At 33.4% G+C, this 26,756-nt stretch overlaps 4 protein-coding genes across 4 annotated transcripts; all 4 read right to left on the bottom strand.

Moving 5' to 3' along the window:
- Positions 1–262: 262 nt before the first annotated feature.
- Positions 263–9,559, bottom strand: LOC133698673 (auxin response factor 8-like). The gene is made up of 15 exons (XM_062121687.1): positions 9,264–9,559; positions 8,787–8,842; positions 8,477–8,589; positions 8,245–8,343; positions 8,088–8,144; positions 7,802–7,957; positions 7,634–7,718; positions 5,415–5,505; positions 5,180–5,344; positions 4,985–5,107; positions 4,308–4,383; positions 3,420–3,567; positions 1,108–2,123; positions 831–1,021; positions 263–742 (listed from the first exon to the last, which is right to left on the bottom strand). The coding sequence occupies exons 1-15, from the start codon at positions 9,542–9,544 to the stop codon at positions 616–618; spliced, it is 2,784 nt and encodes a 927-aa protein (XP_061977671.1). The 5' UTR covers positions 9,545–9,559; the 3' UTR covers positions 263–615.
- Positions 9,560–16,561: 7,002 nt separating this feature from the next.
- LOC133698218 (uncharacterized) lies at positions 16,562–17,946 on the bottom strand. The gene is made up of 3 exons (XM_062121072.1): positions 17,573–17,946; positions 17,290–17,462; positions 16,562–16,781 (listed from the first exon to the last, which is right to left on the bottom strand). The coding sequence occupies exons 1-3, from the start codon at positions 17,759–17,761 to the stop codon at positions 16,706–16,708; spliced, it is 438 nt and encodes a 145-aa protein (XP_061977056.1). The 5' UTR covers positions 17,762–17,946; the 3' UTR covers positions 16,562–16,705.
- A 2,179-nt stretch (positions 17,947–20,125) lies between these two features.
- LOC133698138 (large ribosomal subunit protein eL19y-like) lies at positions 20,126–22,278 on the bottom strand. Its single transcript, XM_062120968.1, has 5 exons — positions 22,075–22,278; positions 21,379–21,501; positions 20,899–21,212; positions 20,412–20,470; positions 20,126–20,318 (listed from the first exon to the last, which is right to left on the bottom strand). The coding sequence occupies exons 1-5, from the start codon at positions 22,184–22,186 to the stop codon at positions 20,294–20,296; spliced, it is 633 nt and encodes a 210-aa protein (XP_061976952.1). The 5' UTR covers positions 22,187–22,278; the 3' UTR covers positions 20,126–20,293.
- Positions 22,279–23,907: 1,629 nt separating this feature from the next.
- Positions 23,908–24,522, bottom strand: LOC133700116 (probable F-box protein At5g04010). Its single transcript, XM_062123672.1, has one exon. The coding sequence runs from the start codon at positions 24,520–24,522 to the stop codon at positions 23,908–23,910; it is 615 nt and encodes a 204-aa protein (XP_061979656.1).
- Between the last annotated feature and the right edge of the window lie 2,234 nt (positions 24,523–26,756).

Raw genomic sequence — 26,756 nt, forward strand, 5'->3', positions numbered from 1 at the left:
TCAAAACCGGGTGGTTCAGAGCTCCGGTAGCTGGTAAAGACAAAGGTGTTTACCGTGGCATTACATTAGCAATTATAGAGCCATCAATGATCGGTGAGCCTACGAATCCACCAGCAACTCGTTCAAAAATATTGCTTGAACATATTTCCTTAAACACATGTTTCAAATAAGATCAGCAAGCATGATGTAGCTTTTCGATGTCACAATGTAACCTAGACTTTGGTATGCAATGTCATAATTGAGTGAATAATAATCATAAAAATACCAAAAACAGTGTAATATTTTAATAGCATGGATGGCATGATTGCTCATTCAAGTTTACATACCTAGAACCATTCTGCCACATTCTAATTCTTTTGGCTCACTAGTGAACTTAGACGTATCTAATCCATGATAAAAGTCAAATTCTTCAGAATAACTAGTTAGTCTAGGCAAAGTAATATATAATAACGTAGGAGACATATAAAGAAAGCGGGAGAGGTGCACACGTTGGAGGAGATGGGATTTCGTTCAAGTTTATCTCAACTCTTGGGAGTGAGGATTTGATGAACTACGTGGAATGAAGAATGCCATGCAGCTCTAGATCACTCAGTTTCAGGGAGCCGGGGCAGGGTATTAAGCCACACCACCACTCATCCTGTGCACTGCATTTGGGCCAGAGGGTTCTACACCCTGCTCTCCCAATTTTAATACATCCTCCGGAGAGAGTATCTTGATATACCAAACATTGTTCACAAATAACCTGCAGGTGATGGTGACGATAACAGTGTTAGGCTGAAAAAAGTGGCTAAATTATGGGAATTCTCAAATAAGGGAAACTTGGTACTTACTCCCAGGGGTCATCTCCAAGGAGAAGTACATCATTCTCCCTGTCGACAAATACAAGCTGCCAGCCTGATCTATGAGGGTTTTCCAATTTCCCCTCAATTCCGAACATCTGAGCCAGTTCTCCTCGCAGCTCATGATAGCTGCTGAACCGGGAGATGTCCAATGAGCGCCCAACCGACCCTGATTTATAGACCTGGAACAAAAATAAGGATAAATTACTCAGGACATCTGAACAACCAGGAGTGGCGATAAGACAAGCAAATTACTGTTGGCTTATACCTTGACAAATGTTCCACTTGGGGTTGGTGGGTCCATTTGTCCTGCATTTGACAATAACTCAGAAGAGTCTTGCACACAACCATACAGAGAATTCTGAAACCCAGAATCCCCTAATGGCATTGAGGAGACATCAGCATCAATTGATGAAGTAGAATATCTGGGCACCGTTGTAGGTAGTAAGAGCCCAGATGAATCAATATTTGCACCAAAAAGAGTCGGATTCTGGGCATCAGAACTACAATTTTCAGCTTCCATTGAGGGATCTTTCTCAGGGTATGTCCGTGGGAGTGAAATTGAATTAGCAAAAGCGTTGACCTCTTGATGTGCATACTTTGGGACCCAGGACTGTTGGGGTAACTGTTCGGTTAGTGTAGATTGACCAGCTCTGGAGAAGTCCAAAAGATTGACACTCCCTTCACTACACAGAGAACCCAGCATGTTTTGCATTGGGGTATTAGTTGCTGAGAACTTTGAGCTTGAGTCCATGTATTCTGTTTTTGAAAATGATGGAGAAGGCAAATTTGACTGTTGTCTCTGGAGTTGATCAGTTCGAATCTGAAGTCCATCATGATAGATATGTTGGTGTTGCTGAGCCTGATCATCTGGCTGGTTGTTGAGTTGCTGCTGTAGGAGGTGACGGGGCAAGCTCTCTGTTGAAATTTGGTTTTGCGCTTGCAGGATATTATGAGGGATGGATTGTTGAATTGCTTGCTGTTGCTGCTGCTGCTGCTGCAGCTGCAACAGTGGATTATGGCTGCTCGACTGTTGGAGGTATTGAAAAGGTTGCTGAAGCTGCATGAATTGCTGCCTCAAGGGATCTCCACTTCCCAGGTTTTGCATACCAGCTGCTAACATGGCCTGGTACCGCTGATTATGATCATTTCCCAGCATCGTTGGATCTAGCCTCTGCTGCATCCAGGGGAGCATATTAGCTTGAAAATTCAGAGATGGAAGACCTGGTTCTCCACTTCCACCCCTTAGCCACATTAAGCCATTACTTGCTTCATCTCTGCTGTCTGAAAATGAAAAGGTCAACCAAAAAATGAAAATGAGAGAGAGAGAGAGAGAGAGAGAGCTGTCAACTTTAGACCCACACAAGCAGAAAACTACAAGCAGTTGATTTTAGACCCATACAAGACCTTGGAGTCTCGGACTAGATTTCAGATGACTATGCTACACAAAAATCATACAATACAAGCAGTTTCAGTTTTACTATTCGAATTAGAGTAGTTTATATGTTAAGCTTTATCCTATAACTTTAGGCTAGCTATGATTTAACATATGGAAAACTTAACATATGGAAAACACAACAAGTTTAACACAAATGGGATACAATTCACATAACTGTGCTTTATATGTAGAAAACCACATTCCTTGTCAGTGAGATTCCGCCTCCTAGCAAATTCATTTTCGATAAGCATTGAATTTCCATTCCACAAAGGATTTCTTTTAAAAGTTTTTAAAGTAGATCATTAGAACTCCCAAGGAAAACTTGGAAGTCTCAAATTAGTATGCACATTACTTTTTGCCAAGCACTTCTCACTCAAGCAATGGAATGGATTTTCAGTTTTGGAAATACATATAATACATTTGTGATCTGGGATGGCAAAACCACTGCAAGCAGCATGTAAGCCACATATTGGGTCATCCATTTTGGCAATCCAGATCATACACTTGTGCATCTCAAAAATCCACCTATTGAGAATAATATTCAATTTACCAAGCTTTATTATTATTATTATTTTTATCCATGAAGCAGAAGCTGTTTGTTTAGTTTTCCTTACTGTTTTTGGTCTTTCCTTTGTTATTTGGATTCTCTATTAGTCATGTAACTAACGTATATCTCTTGTTCCACCAATTTTCTTCAAATTTTAGCCGTTATATTCCTGTTTTTTGCTGTTTCGATTTGTTTTATATTCCCATCCTACATCACTCCAACTGCCCAACTATCATGCATAAGACAACCACTTAAACTCCCAGCTCCAACCACTGCAAGTCTCTTATATAATCTGCAGTTTGGCCAACACATGTAGATTCATTATCAGCAATTACTTCAGAAGGCCATTTAATAATAACTTGGATGGAGATTTATGAGGGAAGGTATGATATTCATTTCTTTTCCTTGCATCTAATGCTTTTCTAAATGTTCTCTGCTCTAAGAGGCTAGTCAATCTTCTTCCCCTGTTATTCAATTATTACTTCACATCCATAAAAAGCAGACTTTGTTAAGTTCAGATCCTTGGTATAAACTAAAATCCAACTAGCTTTGTTGGAAAAACATAAAATAGGACCATAAAATAAATAGAATTTACCAAGCAAAGATGATGACCCAGGATGCCAAGGCCGTTTCAGTCGGAGGGGAAATAGTGATGGATACATGGGGAAAGTTGTTAAAGGCTCAATCTCCCATAATGACACCCTTGGCTGCCTCTCACCTGCTGTTGACTCATCCCAGCCAACCTACATGTAAAAATTAAGCATGAAGTTAAAGAAATATGAATATAAAGGTGCTTCATAAGTTCTAGGTAAAACAGCCACAGGCTATGCCTTGTGCTATCTGGTTGGCAAAGTAGAATCACTTGGCCATCAAAAAGGGATTGTATACATACAGGTGTAAAACATGCACATACATGTGAAGGAGAGGGCGTTCTCACCAAAGAACTTTTGACAATAGTTTGCTAGTCTTGCTCAAAGCAAGTAAACCTTTCTTTCTTTGGATAAGAAGCTCAGCAAATTACGATAATTGTGTATGCATAAAAATAGTCTACATCTGTACTTCCAACAGGACTGGTGAGTATTATATACTATTTTAAACCATAAAAGACAGATTGCTTTATTTGGAAGGTGACAGCATGCACCTCCAGCAGAGACCAAGTGACAAAACTCCACCCTACTGTCAGAAAAGCTAAGTATTTAATGGGACAATAAACTACATTGCAACATGCGTGCAGCACCAAATATGTAAAAACAGGCAATATAAATTGGTTATTTAAATTTGGTTGAAAAGAAAGTAAAGACAGGTAAAAGAGCTCTCTCTATATGTGTGTGTGATGTGTACAAACACCCGAAAGAGAGATCCTACACCTGTCAAGCTGAAAATGAAGAGATGCTATGAGCAACTACATAACATTGTATGGAATATAATGGCACAAACATGTCTGGTATTATGGATCCAGGGTCTAACACATTAAATATATTACCTTGACAGATCGCCAGTGTGAATTAGGCCAGCGAACAGGATCCAGATCACTTATGCCAGTTATCGTACCCATGTACCTGGATAAGACAAGCCTTCCACATAAACATAGCTGCACACACGTACATGGCAGTTCGGCAAGATAAAATGAGTGATGTAGAAGCAGCAGTTCCTTGGCATCATCTTAATGTTGAGGGATACATGGCATGCATTATGACTGCTTTTGGTTGCCCGCTATCAGAATCAAGAACTTGCTCGTCAACCCAAATCACACACAGGGCCAATTGTGTTGTGATGACTTGGCATTTCCTACAGTTTCAACCTAGCAGACAATGACTAGTACATTGATACTCATAGATTTGTGGCTGCCATACCTTAAGATTCTAGTTGTGGCTCAAAAGGGATGATACTCGTGCATGCCATCTAACCCTCAGCATTATCACACAAGAATGCTACCTCTACATCATGAACATTTACGCTTCCCCAAGGGTTATGTTCAGCTGTAGCTAATTACCAAACCGACAAAAGATATAATATGACAGTTATATGATTCAATAACATGGAATTGCAGAAGAATACATCAATCATGAGGGAGACTTCACAGAATATAACCAATTATGTGGGTTGAAAGACCTTGGCGGTAGAATATAAATAACACTAAACTATCAACTACGATAATACCTACGGACACTTGATTCTTCAGTCTCAAAAAGCATCCGGAAGCGCATTCCAACTGAAATGCGTGTGTGAAATACTGCTTTAACGTATTTGGATAGAGGTATAACAAATTCAGATGGACTAGCCCTGCAAAAAGAATACATGTCAGATGAAAACCTAAAGCAGGAATTGAAAAAAACTTGCAAACATGTTTGCCACCTTGGGTTATAGAACACTGTAAAACAGCTATTAGTTGCAGCAGCATGAGCTGCAGCAGCTAGGAGACCAATGTGCATGCTATCACTAGATAACACAGACGATGGCATTACAGTTTGTGGTCGAGTGGCCCGGCGAATTCCCAAAAGAAGTTGGTTTTTCTCATTCCTAATGGAAGGAAACAAGATTAGCTGTATTGACTGAAAATTTATGGAGAGAAAGAAAAATGATTACGTACCAGATAAAAAGAACAGAATCTCCAGCAACAAGTCTTTTAGCACTTACAAACACACTCCAACCCGTTGTAAGTAGATGCCGTTTGGGCTGTCCTGCAAGATGAGGAAGGAATTAAAACTGTAAGCCTGCACAAAAATCATTAGTGACATGATAGAAGAACATCCCATTCTACACTACAGCATCAACTCATTAGCAGTGGTTATACAGAGACAATGGGAGTACAAATGTTACCAGCAGGAAAGTGTAGCCTTCATGAATTTGTATAACTACTGTAGGGTGGGCTTGGCTTGTAAGCCACCACAACTACAATAAAAAATACTGCCAGTTGGAGCAAAGCATTTCTCCATCTAAGAGATGATGTGCTTCAACTGGAGGTACTTTACACTGTAGCAGTGGTGGCTTACACCACTCTACAAGATGCATACATGGATGATTTTAACCCTGGTTGGTTTCTAGAGAATGAATTATTGTATGTCAATTATCCTTACTACTTCTATACTTCTTAATAATTACTTCCCCGGTGTTGGGCTTACAATCCACACAAACACTTGAAGGTTCTTGGAGAATAAAGTCTAGTCTCCCATTTTATAAGATGGAAAGAGTGTTTTTTCATCATATTCAGTCATTGCATTTTCTGCTGAGACTTCTTTAGCAGGCATTCAAGTATAACTTTTGAGTTTTCATGTTTTTAGTATCTTTGTAATACTTCTAAATTCTAATTCTATCCTTTTATTAATAACATTCCTCTCTTGAGACTTTTCTTCCTACTTTTACAAGGGGTTTTCCATATAAACTCTGTTTTTTTCTCATTATTTAGTGCATTTAAACCCTTTATAAATTTACCAATGTATGTGTCTTATGATCTTTCCCGTTAATAAATGTGCATAGAGGAACTTGTCATGGCTATTTATAAGCAAATTTCCACATAAATGGACAAATAGTTCATTAACTATAATCCTTCAACTTCAACTATTATAGTTAACTTTAATTACTATTCCTAACCATAATTCTCTAACAATAATTTATCCATGTTTACATGGTATTTACTAACCATAATAGTAATGTAATTTTGTGTATTAATCAATGCAAAATTAGAGTCAATAAGTTTTTCTGTGTGTGCTGATATAATTAACCCCATGTAAATATCCTTTGCACAAATACAACTGCCATCCTCTTTAGCTTTTAATTGCAAACTACTTTCATTGGAAAGTAATCCGCAATTAGGTACAACATTGTAACAATTGTTAGATTACCAAGATATGAAGAAAATTCAAACAAATTATATACTTAGTAGCGTTTAATTGGTTCCCATGTGCTAGGTATAGTTCCTAGTATTCAAGTAAAACTTGCATGAAAGGGGCAGAATAAATTACAAACATGTACTCAATGATAACTGACTTGATTGAGCCCCAATATCATGCCTATCAATATGGCTCTTGTATATCCCACATCTAATGCATCAAAAAGGATGCTTCTATCATACCAACATGCTCCAAATATATATAATCAGTTTTGCTTTTTGTACATTTAGCATTTCTTTCACACATTAAGTAGAGCAACGAAAAAAGTTGGCTACTCATTTGAGTCATGATGAGCATTCCACTAAACAGATATTCTAACACAATATCTGACCAATTCTTATTAATATTCAAACAACCTAATTAAGAAATCCTAAATGAGGGGAAAAAATCTAGGCATCTCCTTCATAAAGACACTAGCTAAACTGCAGGATGGTCCAAATCTTAAGGGACAACTAACATCTGTGAGCTTCAACTACATGGATAAGAGAAACCCACTCAATACAAATCAGACATCAACGAAAGATTTTTTTTTTCGATAGAAGGGTGAGAGGCATGTGATCAATATAAATGATAAAACTAACATATTGCAAAGCTGATCAAGATTAAAATTAATTCTCAGGTGCTCACGAATAGCTCAGAAAAGTTTTCCAAAATGTTCATAATGGCTTCAGAGTCAATTGCATCAAAATGCAGAGTAAGACAGCGCACACTGCTACTAAACAAAGTTATTCTAATGGAAAAATGCAGATTGCCTATTTTTCTCCAGTTGTGTTGTAGGTTAAAGCAATGGTATTATGATTGAAAATGCTAGGTGGCACAAAGCAATAACAATAAAGCATCATCAACCTAAAATCCAACCATTACATCCTAATACAATTACAAACTTATCAAATTAATGATAAAAAATTCCACAGCTTACCTCGGAAAATGTGCCTAAACTTCCACTCAACATCATGGAGATCCCTGGCAATAAGTTCCTGAGCTGGAGGCTGCTGGGTGAAATCCTGCATGGCAAGTAAATAGGCATATTGAAAGTCATTAACATTGCATAAACATTTGAAGCAACAGAAGCCAAGAAAGAGACTACCAGTGGAGGAAAGACTTTCTCAGCAGCACGACGAGGAACAGAGAAGCCTCCATGTGTACTAGTATCACTTGCAGTCAATGTCTTGCAAAAATAATTTGTGGGCTGCTTGCTTGGCATTCCCAAGTCCATTGGAAGAAAAGTCTCCTTTTGCTCTTGCTATTCGTGCAATGATAACAAAACATGATTAGGCAATAACTAAATATACACAGCCAACAATTATTCTCATGCTAAAAAGAAATTTAATAAACAAATGAACTCGATACTTGAAGTTTTTATAAGTTGTTACCGGTGTCAAAGGCTGTAATGTCATTTGGGCATAAACTTCATCCGTTTCAACATCTGCCTGAAATTATCATAACTGGATATTTAGAAAAACAAAAACCACTTCAAAGTAAGGAAAATGTAAGAGATTTTACTGATTAAATTAAACAAATTGAACCCACATGCATGGTGACATTGTGGAGCTGGCATATCAACTGGGGTGGCAAACTGGGATAATTTGGGATGTGAGCATCAACTTCTTTGTTAGTAGTTGCAGCTACCTATAAAAAGTTCATTTCTTTTCAATCTCCACCAAAATGTGCATATATAACAAACAACAAATAGACAAGCATTACTTTTGGAACTAGAAATTAGAGTAATAATGAAGATAGACAACGAGAAAAAGAAGAACACCTGCTCACTATGACCCTGAGGGAAGTAAACCACTCTGCTCCCCGCAGTTGGTAGGGACACCAGTGGCCCAGCACAAGCATGCCACAACTCTGAATTCAAACATTTCTTCTCCCCTATCACCCCACCATCATCATAATCATAATACACAAAACATAGTAAGCAAAACAATTCCTTTACATTCAATCATAAATTTTCAAGGATAAACTTGAAGACATTTAAAGCTCTAAGAAACTAAACAAGAGCCTGAAAATGACATACATAATAGTAGTAAAATTAATAAGCAAAATGAAGATTGATAAGATATATATACCTTCTTGACCAGCTTGCTGACCGCCCAACCCTGATGTTGAAAGCTTCATATCCCACCTTTTTTTAAAATTTTATTAGATAAATACACTTGTTTATAACAAAATATAGTAATTAATACTGCTAAACACAGATAGTCTAACTAATTAATTACTATATAAAACCCTCACTAACAGCTACCATACTGATAATAATAATCATCTTCCAATCCAGCAAAAACACACCACCACTCCTCTTCTCACTCTCACTAACCCCACCTATCCTTTCTCTCATTTCTTCTCCTCCAAAACCCTAAACACGAAACCCCAAAAAAAGTAACAAAACCAACCCCTGATCCATTTAGATCTTCTCCTTCACTTTCTTGACAAAAAGATCAAAACTTTCATAGCATTTCAGCAATTTCATGACACAAATCAAGACCCCGGAAAAGAAAGAAACTTTCACTATCACCCCACTTCCAAGAAAATGAAAATGACCATACCAAAGTGGGTTTCGGCTTTCAAGCTCAAATCTTTCACCCAAGTTACCCAACTTACAGTACTGTTTACAGGAGAGAAAAGAGAGAGAAAATGCAGTGAGTGAGGTCAGTGTCTTTTGCCTTATAAGGGGACCCGACAAAGCTGGACCTGAGGACAGTAGAGAGAGAAAGAGAGAGCCTTGTAAGAGAAAGAGAGAGTGAGTTAGATCTTGACCGTTAATGTATCCGTACATGGAAGATCTAGGCCATTGATGCTTTTGTGTGAATGATATGACAGCAGGCATGTGCCACCATCCTTAAGTGGTCTTTGACAGGGGGTGCGGATTATTTAAAAAAAACAATTCTTTTTTGAATTCTTTTTAAAATAGAATTAAATATTAAACAATCCAGCCTCTAGAGTGATATATGTAGAGAGAGGTGTAGAGGGACCCATCTCTCGTGCAATAATTCATTTTTTTTTTTACTAGTTTTGGGTCACTGATTTTTACTTTTACGACCTTTTTTACTGCGACGAGAAATGCTAGGCATGGGCGATGTTTAGGGTTCCATCCATCACAATTTTTTTTGCTATGTTTGATGATGCATGGCAATTGGCATAGCATTGCTACGTACAATCTTTTGGACGGTCCAAATTGGTACAATTACGAGTGTGTTTTGTATTTCTACATTTGTGGTCCAACGTGGGATAATCTATTGTGTAGGAATTTTTTAGGGAGGTAATTAGGGTTAGTTTTACCATGTTGTGGTTTTCTATTGTTATAAGGATAGGTATTAAATTCCATCTCAGAAAACTTTGATTTGAAATCTAATTTAGATTAGATTTTAATTTAAATAAAAAATAATATAATATAATTAAATACGGTTAATTTTTGGGTTAACATGGTTAAACTTTACCAGGTTAATATTAATAATTTTTTTCAAAAAAAAACCATCATTTTAACAACAAAAAAATAATAATAATTGGGTGACTCTTTATCTTAGCTATTATATAGGATTATTTTAATTATTTTAACAACTATCTTGCGTATGATTGTATTTGTTATTGTTGTAGCTTTTGATTTTTAAATTTTTAAAGTGTTTTTTACTTAAAAAATATCTAATTAATGTTTTTTAGGTGATTTTTAGTGGTATTAATGTACTGATCTTAAAAATAAAAAAATATATAAAAAAATTATTTTAATATATTTTTAATTAAAAGACAAGCTATATGAGTATTTAGGAGTGCAGTAGCTTATGTTTTTTGGGTGTGTTTTCATTTAAAAAACATTAAATAAATATTTTTTAAAAATAATTGAGGATGGCCCGAATCGTTTGAAGTGGCATCCGAACCGGCTACGAGGATTGCAATGAAGGGTAATGGATGATTTTAACCAAAGTTTATGGCATGCAAGATAATGACTATTTTAGCCTCTCCTTTTGTTTTTTTTTACGACGAGAATCCAAACGGTATACTTCATGGATGCATAATGGTTGCTCAACGCAAGTAAAATGGGTTCATAGATATGGTCGGTGATTCATGAGAGTTGATAGATCTGCGGATATTTGCACAATGTTAGTATGTTTAAAAATATATAGTAAGGGTTTTTAATTTGAAAATATACAAAACAATTTAAAAATATAAAATAATTAAAACGCAATTACAGACGTCATCAAGGGAGATTCAAAGTGTGATTGCGCAAGCTGCCCCTCCACACCTTGACCATCTCTGCTCGTAGTGGAGGGGAGACCGGAGGGGAGTTGGAGGGGTTAAAGGAAAAAAAAATGAAAAAGCTGCCCTCCATTGGATTGGTTGGGCCCTGAGGGGCCCACTCAAAAAAGGATGGAGGGTACTGTTTGGGTGTAAGAATCTACCCACCTACTTTTACTGGTGGTATTATTGTCGTGAAAGCTCTGTCTATTTTTATATTTTTAAAAAATTTAAAATTTGTTTGTTTTTTTTAATTAATATTTTTTAATGTTTTTAAATTATTTTAATGTGCTGGTTTTAAAAATAATTTTTAAAAGTTAAAAATATTATTTTAATACATTTCTTAATAAAAAATATTTAAAAAAATAATTATAACCTCATTCTTAAATAGTCAAACATTATCATAAACTAGAACCACAAAAAATAACAGAGGAAGGAACGTCAGGTTTCGCTCCATAATTTTTTTAAAATAATGGTTTTTAGGTAATATTTAACTGTTGTTAAGAGATAGAAGACAGTAAAAAAAATGTTTATCTATATCAATCAAACATATTTATATTTGTTTTTTTATTCGATAAAACTTTAATTTTAGCAGTAAAATTTAGATTTTTAGCTGTTTCGAAACATGGTTAAAATCAAGTTTTTTAAAAATTTAATTTTTTTTTTTAATTTAATTATTTTTAGATTTTTTTTGATGTATTGATGTTAAAAATAATTTTTAAAAAATAAAAAATATTATTTTAATTCATTTTTAAATAAAAAATATTTTTAAAAATAATTATCACTATACTTCTAAACACCCCCTTTAAATAATAATAAAAAAAGGCAATAAGTGATTTTCTATTTTGCACACACAAATGGTATAATCTGATTTTAACATATAAAGTTGATTTATTTGAGGGGGAAAAACATCAAAGGATGATATCAAGCCACGTTTCTCCTAGAAAAAAGGATCCGCGATTCAGATAAGGTAATTTGACTGGCCTCTGGAGTGGGCTAGGCTCACTGTCTAGTGTATTTCGAGTACGCTTTAAACACCCATAAACATATCATTGCTTCCAAAAAACTGGTGATCCATGCTACTCCATGATTGAGTTCATCTCTTTTTTTCCCGGCTTGAAAAAAATGCTAATATGATGAAAATGTTCCTAAAAAGAAAATAAAATCTTCAACTCAATTCATTGACTTGATTAGATTTGATAAACTTATTTAATTTAATAACATGAATAAAAATATATAGAAACTAACGACAAAAAGGGATGGGAAAACTTGACCCAAGTCCATTCGGATTAATACGTCGAATATATAATTTGATCGTGATACTCGTAACCCTGTTTTATAAACTTTAATCTATAGAGATTCAACCCATTTATGTTTTTATTTGGAAAGTAGGTCCTCGTGTTCGGGTTGAAATGCATGGTTTTTACCGTATTTATATCGGAATCGAAGCTTAAAAATCAGGATATTTTCGTTAATGAAATCAATTGAATGTATGTAAGCGTGTAGGCTAATTCGATTAATTATAAAATTGTACCAAACCATCATCTAACACTGTATTCGTGATCAATTTTGATGAGTTTTAATTAATTTTAATTGGTTTTTTTACCCTTACAAGCAATATAGTACAGAAGAAAGATTTGGATTAAATTTTTCCAGGAGAGAAAGAATACTAATATCAGTCGAATTATAACTCATGAACATTAACAAATGTTAACGACTTGTAAAATCATCTGACATAGACCTTGCTTGATGTGCTCGCAGAAGGGAGCAGAGATGTGGCAATGGCAATCTCCGGCAAGGTTTCATTACAGGTTTTAGGGCACAGTTAGTATATTGACCTGTGTTTTTTCGGATTGTATCAAATTATTTTTAAATAGTAAAAAAATATTAAGAACATAAAAAAAAATTTAATAGTATTTTTAAATTTAATTAAGTGGGTTAATTTCAAAACCTCATGACTCAATTCCTTGTCTAATTCAAATTTTTAATTAAACCATGTGAGAACTAGTTTGACTTAAATCGATCGATTTCATAAGTCCAAATACAATCTTGATGATCGATAAAAACATGACTTAGTTTTTAAAAAAACTTCAAGATGATATTTTTTAAAACAATATTGAGACAATGACATATTAGATTGACCCCGACACCTCGGCGACCAGGGTCATGGACTCTATTGGGTTTAATCATTTTTTTATTTAACTCATATGATAAAAATAGATACTCACAAAATTAAACACCAACATAAAAATTGACACTTATTTGAGATAATTATCCCTATAAAGCAAACAAAAATCAATAATGCAATCCATTTCCTAACTAATTAAACATTAAATGATGAAATAAAAAATAGATTAAAAACAATTAAATGACAAAAAAAAACATATCTTGTCGGTGGGTAAACTCGTTAAATCTATGAATCGGGTAAGCCGAGCTAGTACGTCAAACATATGAACTGGGTTATGGATTTCATTGGGATTATAATTTTTTTTCAAAACTATTTTTTATTTAACTATATAATAACAAAAATAGATAATTACGAAATCAAACACTAACTCAATACCGAGATATATTTTTAGATCGTGATAACCTCATAAAAAATGGAACGAAACCAATTATGAAATTAAACTCTCAATTAACCTAGTATTTAAGGATGAACCAAGTCAGCCAACCAAACTTGTGAATAGATCCATGGATTTTATAAAGTTTAATAACATAATTTTTTTTCTGAAACTTTTTTTTAACTATATGAGAAAAAAATAGACGATTAAAAAATCAACTTCAATTAAAAGAACACCCCACCAAACTTGTAAACTAGGGTGACCCTGTTAGAGAATAATATAAATCATATCTTGGGATCTCACCTAATAGTTTAAATTATTGGGTTGAGAATATTTTTTGACATGGTATCAGAGCCTTGATGACTAAGCGGTCACGAGTTCGAATTTCACCATTCCCATTTATTTGATAAAAATTAAGCATAAGGTAATGTGGGTCTGTGCAAGTTTCAAGCCCAAAGAGCTTTCACTTGAAGGGGTGTGTTAGAGAATAATATAAATCATATATTGGGACCTCACCTAATAACTTAAGCTATTGGGTTGAGATGGTTCCTTAACAAACCCAAGTTACCCTAGCAAACCCGCAAACCATACTAACCTTATAGAAATGTAAAATAGAAAGAAACAAATTATGAAGTCAAATTCTCAACCATCTCAATATTAAAAGATAAAATTGACAAAAACAAATTTGAAATAAAAAATCATAATAAAAATTCAAAAAGAAAAAGAAAAAAAAGAAAGCAGAACACTGTGGATTACTATTGTCATTCACAATGCAATGTGTGTGGGTGAACAATGGTTTTCTCACCCTTTAATTTTTGTTGTTTTATAAATTTTAATAACATGACTATTCTTTAAAAATATTTTTTTTAAATTATATGTAAAAAAATAAACTATAAAAAAATCAAGTTCAATTAAAAAAACAAATCACTAAACTCGTAAACCGGGACAACCTGAGTTACCTTGACAAGCCTATAAACCACATTAACTTCATATAAAAGTAAAATAAAAAACAAATTATGAAGTTAAATTCTCAATAATCTCAAAGATAAAATTGACGAAATAGATTTAAAAACAAAAATTAAAGAAAAAAGAAAAAAGAAAGCAAAACACTGTGGGTTACTATTATAATCCACGGTGGAATAAGTGTTGGGTGAATAGTGGTTTCCCTCACATCTTTCAATTTTTGTTACTTCATAAAATTTAATAATATGTTTTTTTTCAAAACTATTTTTCTAACAATATAATAAAAAAATAGACTATAAACTGGGCAATTTGGGTTACCTCGACACACCCACAAACCACGTTAACCTTATAGAAAGACAAAATAAAATGGAAAAAAATTACAAAACTAAATTCTTAATCATCTCAATATTAAAAAATAAAATCAACAAAAACAATTTAAAAAAAAATCATAACAAGAAAATAAATAAAAAAAATCATATATTAAAGGAAAAAAAAAAAACACTGAGAAATCCTATACCAATCTACGGTGTAGCCTCTACTGAAGTGATTGGCGGTTGGAATTTTTATGGATATTTGCTACTTTAGTAAGAGTTGAATCACTAGGAATTTTGTTTACATCAATCCATAACGATGGAATGTGCAAGTTCTATCCACAACAGTCTTCTGTAGCACAATGATTCATTTAAACCACACCTTTTCAAATAAGATGGAGACCGTTTGTTTGCCAAGAATTAGATTTATTTTGGAAAATATATTGTTTTTTTTTTATGTTAAGTAATTTGAAAAATAAATTAAAAAAACTTTTCAATGTTTGCAAAGTCATGAAAAAAATAAAATAAAATAATTTATTAATGTTTTTATTTTTTAAAATTTATTAAGAGAATAAAGACTAAATAAAAAAATTAAAATATAAAATTAAATAAATATGATGTTATAAATTATTTTAAATAAAATAAATAACAATTAAAAATAACAGATAAAAGAGTTCAAAGATGATAAAATTAAAAATATTATAATTTCATAAATTATTTTAAATAAAAATAAACTGCAATCAAAGAAATATAGATCAAATATGATAGATAAAAATTTTTAATTAAAAAAACGATAAGAAAACATTAAATAACAATAAAAAAATTAGGATCAAAGTTTATATAAAAATCAAATTAAATCAAATTTTAAGAGAAAAAATTGAAAAAAAAATTCAAAACAAAATATATAGCAATAAAAAAATTGAAGACCAAATTTAATATAATCAATAAGTAACAAGACATTTCTAAATTTTTCACAACTTCTAAAAAGTGTTTTCCGCTCAAAATAAAATAAAAAAATATTTTTCTGAAAACTAAACTAAATTTTTATTTGACTGAAAAATCTTTTATGTTGACCAATTTTTCTAGTGATAAATAAATATATAAAAGTTTAAAAAATAATTTCTAGAAAGCCACTTTCCAAGCCTAGAAACTAACTTCGAAAAATGTATGAATCACTAAATTATTTGATATGAAATCCATTCAGGTAAAAGTTTTCTAAAATAATATATTTTTATTTATTTAAAAAAATTCTTAATATTGACCATTGAATTTGAAGCAGGTTATTAAAAATCCAATCAAGTCAATTAAATTTTAAGACGCTAATATCTTGTTTAATTTAAATAAAATAAAAACCTGGTCTGAATTAGACTTCAAGTCTAGCATCTTTTCAATTAGCTCACAAAAATATGCAGTTAGATGGCAAAGGTGGAAGAATTGTTAAAGACGAAGTTGAATCAAGTCATCTAATCCTACACTACAGGTTTGATTGCATAAACTTAACAATGAGACCCCAAATCACATTCAAATCAGAAAGATTTCAGTTAAAAAAAATCAGAGAGTTGCAATCTATCACCAACTCTTGCTGCATTTTCAAAGCACGATCAATATTATACTGTAAACTGACTAGGTCAACTTAACTGGATCTCTCATAAAATCATAAACTATTGACGTGGACCAATTCAACAACAATCTGACGCATTTCCTGGCAATGAGGTGGTGGAGGATAAATAAATATCGGAGCTATCAGCTACCGAATAATACAGCACCAGCAACAAAAGATTTGAGAAACCAAGGGAGGCCCCATCGCCATTAATGTTCAGGGAAAGTACAGCTTATTTAACACAAAACACTACAAAAGTGTAGACGGGACATGGAAATTACAGGAAAGCAAAGGCTCAAGCCAGGTAAAGAGCAGAAAAAGGACTATCCTCGAAGAAGACTGATGCCAAATGAAATGGTGCACCCGATAAGCCCCAACAAAGCCAAGAATCCATATTTCCTGTGCACCAGGAAAAACAAAATCACTACCATTACGGTATTAACAAGAATGTCCACAGTTGCAACTGACACTATAGTTAATCAGGAATGGCTGGAACGAGCACTTGTGAGCATCTCTGTTTCAGCCATCGGATCAGCACTTCAAAACCAAGAGAGTGTGCACGAGTGGCTTCCAGAAAAGTGAATTTTCAACACAATAAATAGCTTAAACATAGCACATAGGTGCTCATACTAGCCATTCCCTTGTTAATCCTACACATATGTGACATCAAATTCACATGATTATGTGCACGAGTCATGCATAGACTGACTGAAGTTGATGAAATTCAAAACTTAACGCAAATCATATATGTCAAATTTCAATGTGATTTGCACAGTTATATGCTTCAACATATGTTATGAACAGAATGAAATTGATCAAAATCATGTTCTGCCGTATCTGATTTCTCGAACAAGACAGAATATATGGCAAACAGTCATAGAGAGGGAGGGAGAGAAAGGGAACAAACCCAATATTAAGACGGTTTTTGGGATCTCCAGTAGCATAGCCAGTGAAATAGAAATACCGAGTCACAAGGAAAAGAGAACCAAGGGCAGCACAAACACAAGGATGCCTTATCCCTCCTAACACCATCAGCAAAAAGAACACTGGCATCATTTCCAGGGAATTCTGATGTCCTCTCTGCACCAAAAAACCAATAAATAAATAAATCAAAATCCACCTTTCAAGAAACCAAACCAAACCAAACAAAAACAAGAAAAGAAAAGGCAGGGAGGGAGGGGAAAGAGGACCTGAACACAGTTGAAGAGCTTGGCATCTTTGTTTTCTGATTCAATGGCATAAAGGGTTGGATAAGGGACCTTGTATTTCTTGCGAGCTGAACCAACTTGGAATCCCATCCAGAAATTGAGAAAGCAATAAGCAACAAGAACAAAAACTACGTAACCATATTCTTTAGGGAACATCTCTACTCCTGCCATGATGTCTGATTTTGAAACAGTAAGGAACAGAACCTACTTCTCTTATAGTGCTAGGCTGCTAGCTCTGAGCTGATGAGGTTGACCTTTTCAGTTTGTGCTCGTGTTTTTTTTTTTCTAGAATGTTCCTGGCTTTTTCTTCACTGCAAAGGCAAAGCCCACATGGATTAGTTTGTGCGAATTTAAATGTTTTGAAGAATTTTTCAAAACAATTATAAGGCCTTTCTAGTTTTGTCCTGGTTTTAAAGCTTGCACAGCCCATTGTTTTATCTATCTAGAAAACCTGCTTGGTTATGATATTATTTTGACTATTTTAAAAATATTAAACTAGATCTCATCTTAGTTTTGATCTTGTTAACTAATTTTAGGTTACTTGTGTCAGATTAATACCTACCTAATTCAACATCAAACTTGGCTTAGGTTTTAATGGTCACTGAATTAATTCATCAAATAAAATCAAATTAAAAAACTTCCACGAATCAATAGAACTATAATACACTATTGTTTTTTATTATTATTCTAATTTTGAAGTTGGCATTAAAAACAATTATTGAATGCATCACAAAATGAATTAAAAAAAATCGGTCATAATATTCAAAAGGTTATTATCATACAAGAAAGTATGTTTTTAAAATCACCTGTAAGAACTTGTAAAAAAAACCGGATAAAAAAACTCAGTTTCTATTGACATATAAATTTGGTATAAGAACATGCTTATCATTAAATCAAAAGAGAACCACCCACAAGCAATGCTTAATCAATAGATTAGGTGAAGTTATGATGCATCCAATAATGAATTTCTCTAAGCTCTTTTTAATAAACAGTTAAAATGATATTGACCAGCTTGCATGCATTACAACCCATCCCTGCCAAATAACTTATATTCTCAAAACTTAATCTTAGCGTTTTGATCCACAGAGAACACCCACTAGCCAACTGGGCCAAATGTCAAGGTTATACAAAACTAGGAGCACCTTTAATCAAAGATTGGTGGGGGGTATTGAAGCCTAGCTTAGGAACTCTCTCTGCAAAAGGGGAAGGGAAAGGGCACCAGCAAATCTCAGTCACGCATTCACAAGCTTGAGGTCTATCAGGAGCTTATCTTTCTCCAGTTTCGCGGAACATATAGAGTTTCCATAAAGCGATGTTTTTTCACATGAACATCAGTCAAGTGTTAAGAGTGTGTTTGGTATTGCGGTAGCTATTGTGGTTGTGGTTTGAAAAAAGTTATTTTATAAAAAGTATTTTTAGTTGAGGTTGGTTTGAAAAAATAGGTGTTTGGTTAAAACTGTGGTTAAAATTGAGGTTGAAGAAAAAATAGTTTTAACGTGTTTGGTTAAAAAAATGCTTTTCAAATTGAGGTTATATATATATATATATATATATATATATATATATATTAATGATTTTTAACTTAAATATTGTAGATTTAACTACTGTTATTACATCATGAAATAAATAATATTGATATCAAATATTTTTTATTATTCCATTAAACTATATGCAATGTCATTACATACGAAATCTATCCAACAAGAACTATATTTTTCATGGTTTCTTAAGCACGCAACAACAAAAACTGAATTTTTTAATTTATGTAGTGTTATTAAATAATAAAGATTGTGATATCTTTATTATTGGAATTGCGATCAAATTCCACAAATGTTACGTCATCATGCGATATCTTTCTAATTTATGTAGTGTTATTAAATAATATTAGATACTAATTTTTTTAGTACAACACAATTTTTTTTAAAAAATTTACAATTTCATTATAGTACGAGTAAATTTAATTTACCTTAAACTAATTTTAAAAAAAAAACAAAAAAAAAATATTGTTCACAATTAACTGCACTGGTGTTGTTCGGAAAAAAAAAACTCAACTTTTTTCATTGATTTTTCAAAAAAAAAAAAAAAAAACCTGACCATTGCAACAGGGGAGCATGGCTCTGAACAGTGGAGCCATGCTCCACTGTTCCAAAAAATTACCATGAGACTACTCATGCTCCATTGTTCCAAAAAATTACCATGAGACTGGGCAGCAAAAATCAGTAGGCCCTACCAAGTAAAATCAGGTTTGTTTCCTTTACCAAACATCAAAATGTGTGGCTGCGGGTGAGCCTCACCCGCAGCCACAAAACCAAACAGCATCTAAGACAGTTTCTGACACTCAAGAGTCCAAACATGGATACTTTTTCTCGAAGATCGCATTGACCGGGGCAAGTCTTAGTGAAAGCAAGAACGACTACACGACTGGTATCATCAAACGAAGAAACAAATGGAAAAAACATAGGCCTCAAAGAAATCAACATGCCAGCGGGGTGTAGAATGGAAAAAGCTCAACGGAGCTGAAATAGACTACAATCCTTGTAAGAACAGAGCAATAGATTACTAATAAACAAAAACAGGAGCTACATATTGTGTCAAGTGCCAATATTTTGAACTTCCATCCATCTATGATATAAAATAACATCTTCTAAAGCAACAAACAAGACAAGACACTAAGCAAAAGTTCAGAATCCTTGGAGCTTAGGATCACTTCTTGGACTTCTTAGTTCCCCTGTAAACAAAGCAAGAAAAGGAACAGTCAACATATTGGATTAAAACAACTTGCTTTAGTCGAAGTGTGTATTCATGTCATATATGTGCTTACTCTGCTGGTTGAGAAACAGCAGCGGGTGGTGCAGCTACTGGCTTTTCTGCTCCAGGTCCCTGTACATAATTGCAATGAACAATGTCAACATCACATGTAATAAAGAATAACCTGATATCTATGAACTTAGGCAGAAAGTAGACAGAATCTAATCTCATTTGACACAGAGAACACCATTAATGCCAAGTTCTGTGACTGTAAGGACACCAAAGAACCAAACCAGGCATGAGGCATACAGTAATAGACATGGGCACAAAAGGGAGAGCAAGGGTCTAAAGATTCATCTTAATTTACAACCTGGGGTGTTTGCCATTGCTATCTATTACTCGGCCTATATCAGGGAATTTAAACGTTTCAAAGCTTTAACCATATTTATAACATGTCAGAGCTGAGCAATTCCACAACCTCAACCATCAAGAATCAGTTGATCAAGAAAATCAACAATGAATTCACTCATTCATCATCATCAAAGCACTATATATCTTACCATGGCTAATCGTTCTTCCCTCCTAGCAAATTTCCTCTCCCTGCTAGCCTTGTTCTTTGCCCGCTTAGCCTCAAATTGATCGGACAAAGTCTTCTCCCTAGCCTTCTCTGCCTTTGATTTGTGGATGCTTTCCATTAGAACTCTCTTGTTCTTGAACACATTACCCTTCACCTTCATGTACATGTCATGGTACATGTGCTTGTCAATCTTCTTTGACTCGCGATACTTGCGAAGAAGACGCCTTAAAACACGCATCCTCCTCATCCAGAGGACCTTTGTTGGCAGCCTAGCTTCCCTGGTGCCCTTGCGCTTACCTGATTGGTTTCAAACAAACTGAGTTAATGCAAGCTCCTACACACAAAACAATACATGAAAGAAAATAACCTGTTTATACTTTTATAATCAACAATAATGAGAATAACAAGCTCGAATACAAGTATCCTAGCAAATCTAATTGAACAAAGAAAATTAGTTAAGTACCATAGCCAGAGTGACGTCCCTTTCTCTTAGCTTCCTTCATACGTCGAGCGCGGGACCGAGAGTGAATCTTAGTTGGCTTCCTGATAATGAAACCATCCTTCACAAGCTTCCTTATGTTCTGGCCTGTATTATTACAAAACCACAAACACAAATTCAACAACTGAACAAATAACAAAAATCAAGGGCTACTTACAAATATTTTCAAGAATTGGAATCAATTCCATTCGATTTTGATTATCCATTTCAATAGAATTCAATTTCACATTACACATCAAACTGAAATAGACAGAAACAAAAAACTAATAAAAAATAAACTGCAAAACCCTGATCCACAAGAAGTAAAATAAAGCCAAAAAAGACTTCAAAAATCAAATCAAACAAAACACTGATACATATTTCAATTTCCATAAATAAATTCAGCTTGAACCCAGATTTTCTTGCATAGAAGGGTCTTCAAAAACACAAGCAAATAATAGATTCCATTTCAATTTCATAACAACAAAAAAACCACAAAATAAAACCTCAGAAAATAAAAAGAACAAAAATTCTAAATTCATCTTAATTTTTAAGATTCATCTCAACATCAAATAACCTAAAAAACTGAGACCACCCCATAAAAAACTAAACAAAACTCACCAAGAAAAACAAACAAAAAAACAAAATGCTGAAAGAAAGAAGGGTTTCCGTTTTCATTACGTGAATTAGCCATGGAGATCTCATTGCCTTCATTCGGGTCAAGCCAAACTTTTCCTTTGCCACACTTTAGGACACTAGCTGCAAGCCGTTTTTGGAGTTTGAGGGAAACCATCTCGGCTTCCTCCTCGAGAGCTGCTGTGGGCGAAAGGATCAGGCCAGGGCGTGTTTTTGTGGTATTTATCCCATGGGACTTTCTTCCTCTAGGGTTTCGGGGTACTTGCGTTATTGGGGCAATGGGCCTTTGGGCTTTGAAGGATGATGGGTCGCTTGAGTCTGTGAGAGCAATAATATGTTTTTTTTATATATATTAAATTTTACAATCAAGTACATTGACTATGATTCTTTTTACAATTTAGTACATTTGTGGATTTTATAAATGAAGAGCTGAGCGCATAAGAACTTGTACGGAGTTGTTTGTGGATGAGTTTATGTGATTTTAATAATGTTTTGTTATAAATGTAAACTACAATTGAATCCATAAACTATTTTACAAGTCTCAATTGAAGCTCTAATCTATCAAGATTTTCAATTAAGCTATTTATTTGTTATGATCAATTCACACCAGCATAGATCCTTGCCACTCATTTGGTCATTTCCACCACATTTTCTCTATAAAAATGGAAGCCTATCATAGAAATATATATTCGAATTTTCTGAATTTTTTTAAAATAAAACTTACTGTTTAAATGCAATATTTCTCCATTTAGAAAACTGAAAAAAGGGAAAATTATTTTTTTAATAAAAAAACACAAACAAGACATTTTATTTTCTTTTATGTACCTATGTAATTTTTTTTGTTTACAATATAAAAGATTAAAATTATTTATTTTAAAGGGTGGTTGAGAATATGGTATCGATTGTTTTTTAAAGTACTTTTCACTTGGAAATATATTAAAATAATATATTTTTTTATTTTTAAAAAATTATTTTTGACATTAACTAATTAAAATAATATAAAACATTAAAATATTAATTTAAAATAAAAAAATTATTTTTTTAAAAATCACTTTTCTTGCCAGTAGTTATCATTGTTTGCTCCCTTTGCCACAGCATGCATTCCATTTGGCAAGCCAATGTTCTGTTTAGTTCTGTCTGTTTATAGAAGCCTGTTTGTTTACGCATAGCAGTTACGATAGCTGTGTGTTACCGCTTCGAGTCGAGTCTTCTCGTGAGCTTACTGAGATCTTCGCATAATTCCTCTGTGGCATTGAATATTTCTGAGATCATGTCATGTGATCTAACAGCATTGTCCTAGCTACAAGAGACATCTCGGAGTTCTGACAGTTGACACCTCCAAATAAGTCCAAGATCACTCTAGTACACATCCAATATTGTTGGATGGTGACAGTCTTTCTGTTTCTTGAAGATTGTCTGCTTGTTTGAATTATTCGCAACAAAGTTATGCACCAACAAGATTGGATTTCATCAAAACAGGGCCTGTGTATGCTTTGTCCATACTTTTTAATTACCAGCTGATCACGCACGCAAGCACCGGTTGCTGGTGAGCTTACTGGCATGACTGGAGTTGCTTTTGCAATTCATGCAGGAGTTGAAGGGACTTATTTGGAGTTATATCATATCTGAATTCGATGGGGACAGAAGGGCTTGTTTTCTGTGGTGTCAGAGATGTCCTTTTTCTTCTTCCTTTTTATTATTTTGAGAGCCTAACAAAGATGTTATTGGTGGGAAAACAGCATCGTCAAAGATCCTAAGCAGTCAAAAACCAATGCTGATTGATGAAGAAAACAGACATTAATCATTGTATCACAGGCTACACAATACCAGACTTGTAAAACTAAAATGAATAAAAAAAAAGAACTGCAAGAATTTTGATCAGAGGAACCACCATGCAAGCTTCCCAGAAGTGATCAGAAAAGAGATGAGAACGACTTGAGCATCGCAAGGCAGCAAAAAGTGTTGCAAATGTCTCAGAGCATCATCCATGCTTAGGTACCTCCAATGTTTTGTATTCATGATGGCCAAACTCAACTTTCCTCTCTTGAACTTGCCGTCACCCTCTATACCCTCCTCCTCATCAATACAATTCTCACTGCAAAATCCCAACTTTATCTCAGCAACAAGGCTGCTTGCGGTGACCATGTTTGAGCAACACCCCGGCAATGGAAGCTCCTTGGAAAACAAGTCTTCTGCCTCCGGGACAAGGCTGGCCTTTCCACTACAAGATTCCATCATATTAAATACAGCTTTCCAACCTCTCAACACAACGTTCCATGTGACTTTTATCTCCCGTTTCGCTTCTTTTTTCAGTGAAGACTCAAGATCTATGTCGACAGCGAACTTGAATATCCCATTAGGATCTACCTGGAGTTCATCGCATGGTTTCGATTGGGTGAATAAACTGGAAGACTCTCCGGTCCTTGCATTGATGACGAAGAGGAGGTCATTTAGGGGCAGGTGGGGTTTTATTGGCTTTTGAAGATGGAGCATGGAGGCTGCCGTGGAGGCAATACTGTAAAGGCGGTGACAAGAGACAGCTGGGTCTGTGTGTGTTGAGGTTCGTGAGAGACATACTGTAGATATGGCTTTGGTTTTTCCTAATTATTCTAATGACCACCTCTTCGAAGGCTAATTAATGGAGTAGATTTGAACCTAAGAGGTGCTTATACAGGCTTTAAATCTATTAATCAGCAAGCCATGGGATTCCTCATCGATTTTGGTTATGCTGATCAGGATTAGTCCCTGATAAACTCAAATTTTACGGGTATAAAAAATCTTGAAAGTCTAAAAATTCACAATTTCTAGTAACATGTTTGAGCCTAATATCATGTGCTTAATTTAAAAAATTAACTTAGAAGAAAGTCTAACATCAAGGGTTACTTTAAGGAAAACCGTCGTTTGGCGGACTCAATTTAGCATGAACTTGTTCAAATGTCAAGTCCAATTACCAAAAAAAAAATTACTCTATAGCAAACCCAACTTAGTATGAGCTTGACAAAGTACCAAGAGAAACTTAGCTTATAGGAGGAACCCAACCTAGAAAAGAAATCTAGGAAAAGAGCCCAATGATAGGAGTTCTTCTAAGAGGAATTGTCTTATGGCGGACTCAACTTGACATGGACTTGGTGAAGCACTAAGCTCAAGTGCCAAAAAGAGCTCAAATTAGGAGAAGAATGCAACCCTTTTTAGGGTTAAAATATATTTATTTTTCATTAAATACTGGAAGGTTAAAAATTACACTTTATTCTTTTCTATTCATAAAAAGACAAGACTTATAGGTTATAAATACTCCAATTAATCCTTCATGTTTCATGTTCATAATCTTTTCAGGGTTATAAATACTCCAATTAATCTTTCAAGTTTCATGTTCACAATCTTTTCATTCTCAATATATTTAGCACATATATTTTCAAAGTCTATTTTTCTAAAATATTATTGCACTTTCTCTCTCTATAAATATACTTACTTAAGAATTTTAGAGTCCGTACATCTACCACGTGAGACTTTTTACAAATACTAGTTACCAACTATCTTGACTTACCAAGCATTAACCATCCACTTTGACTTACTAAGTATTACCTACCAGCCACTTTAAATAGAGATAATGTATTAAATTTGTTAGAATTAAAAAATTAACCGATTATTCAATTCATAAATCTTTTTCCTAAACTATTTGAATATTTTGTAACATCATCTATTATGATTAATTCTAAAAGTAAAAAAAATCTTTGGATACAATAAAAATAGATATATCTGGCACCTAATAGTTAAAAATAATAATAATATGGATATATATATTTTAATGGCTGAAATATATATGTTTTTGATGCATAGTTTTTAAACCTGATATGTGATTGATCCGAGCAAGTTTTAGGTCATAGATTTAGTGTATTGACTCGGGTTAATTTAGTTAATTTTTATTTTAATAAATAATCTTTAGTGTAGTGTAACTTAAACAATATTACTATCTTATTTTCTTTAAAAAATTAGAATCCAAATCTGTGTTTTGTAAAAAATAAAAATAAAAATTTAAGCCTTTATTGATTTTTTTTTTCTTAAAAGACTTAATTGAAAAACATATTTTAAAACATGATTGAAAAGAAATTTAAAGCATGTTTCAATATTAAATAACTAGTTCAAAAATATAAATAAGAAAAGATTACAGACCGTTTTACATTGCGATTCAATCGTGTTTTTTTTTTAAAATTAAATTTTTTAAGTTTAAATATGATATTTTAATGGTTTTTTTATTGTTTTAATATGCTGATATTAAAAATTAAAAAAATATTATTTTAATATATTTTTAGAATTATCAATACGAATATGTTAGATATAATAATAATAAATCAACATATTATTCGATATAATATATCAATATGTTAATTATCATATTAACATATATATTTGTATAACAAAAGTAAACTTGTATTTTAAATATTATTATCTATACTTTAAAATTAGAGTTATTTTTTTTTATGAAAAACAAGATTTTAACCGAGTTTAGACTAAGTTGATTAGGCCAATTTTTTTTTCTTTATTCAACCCAAATTGATCCAAACCTCAAAACAACTAGATCTAAAATCTTATAACTATGAACACCTTACACATCTAAAAAAACTTGCCTTTCTTGAGTTCCTGGGTGAACTTTACTATTCATATGTAAAGTGGAGGAGGAGGTTTTTTTATTTTTATAGATTTTTTAAATTTTATCTTTTAATATTTGT

This window comes from Populus nigra, chromosome 7 (genome assembly GCF_951802175.1).
Source record: "Populus nigra chromosome 7, ddPopNigr1.1, whole genome shotgun sequence".
In the NCBI taxonomy this organism is placed as follows: Eukaryota; Viridiplantae; Streptophyta; class Magnoliopsida; order Malpighiales; family Salicaceae; genus Populus; species Populus nigra.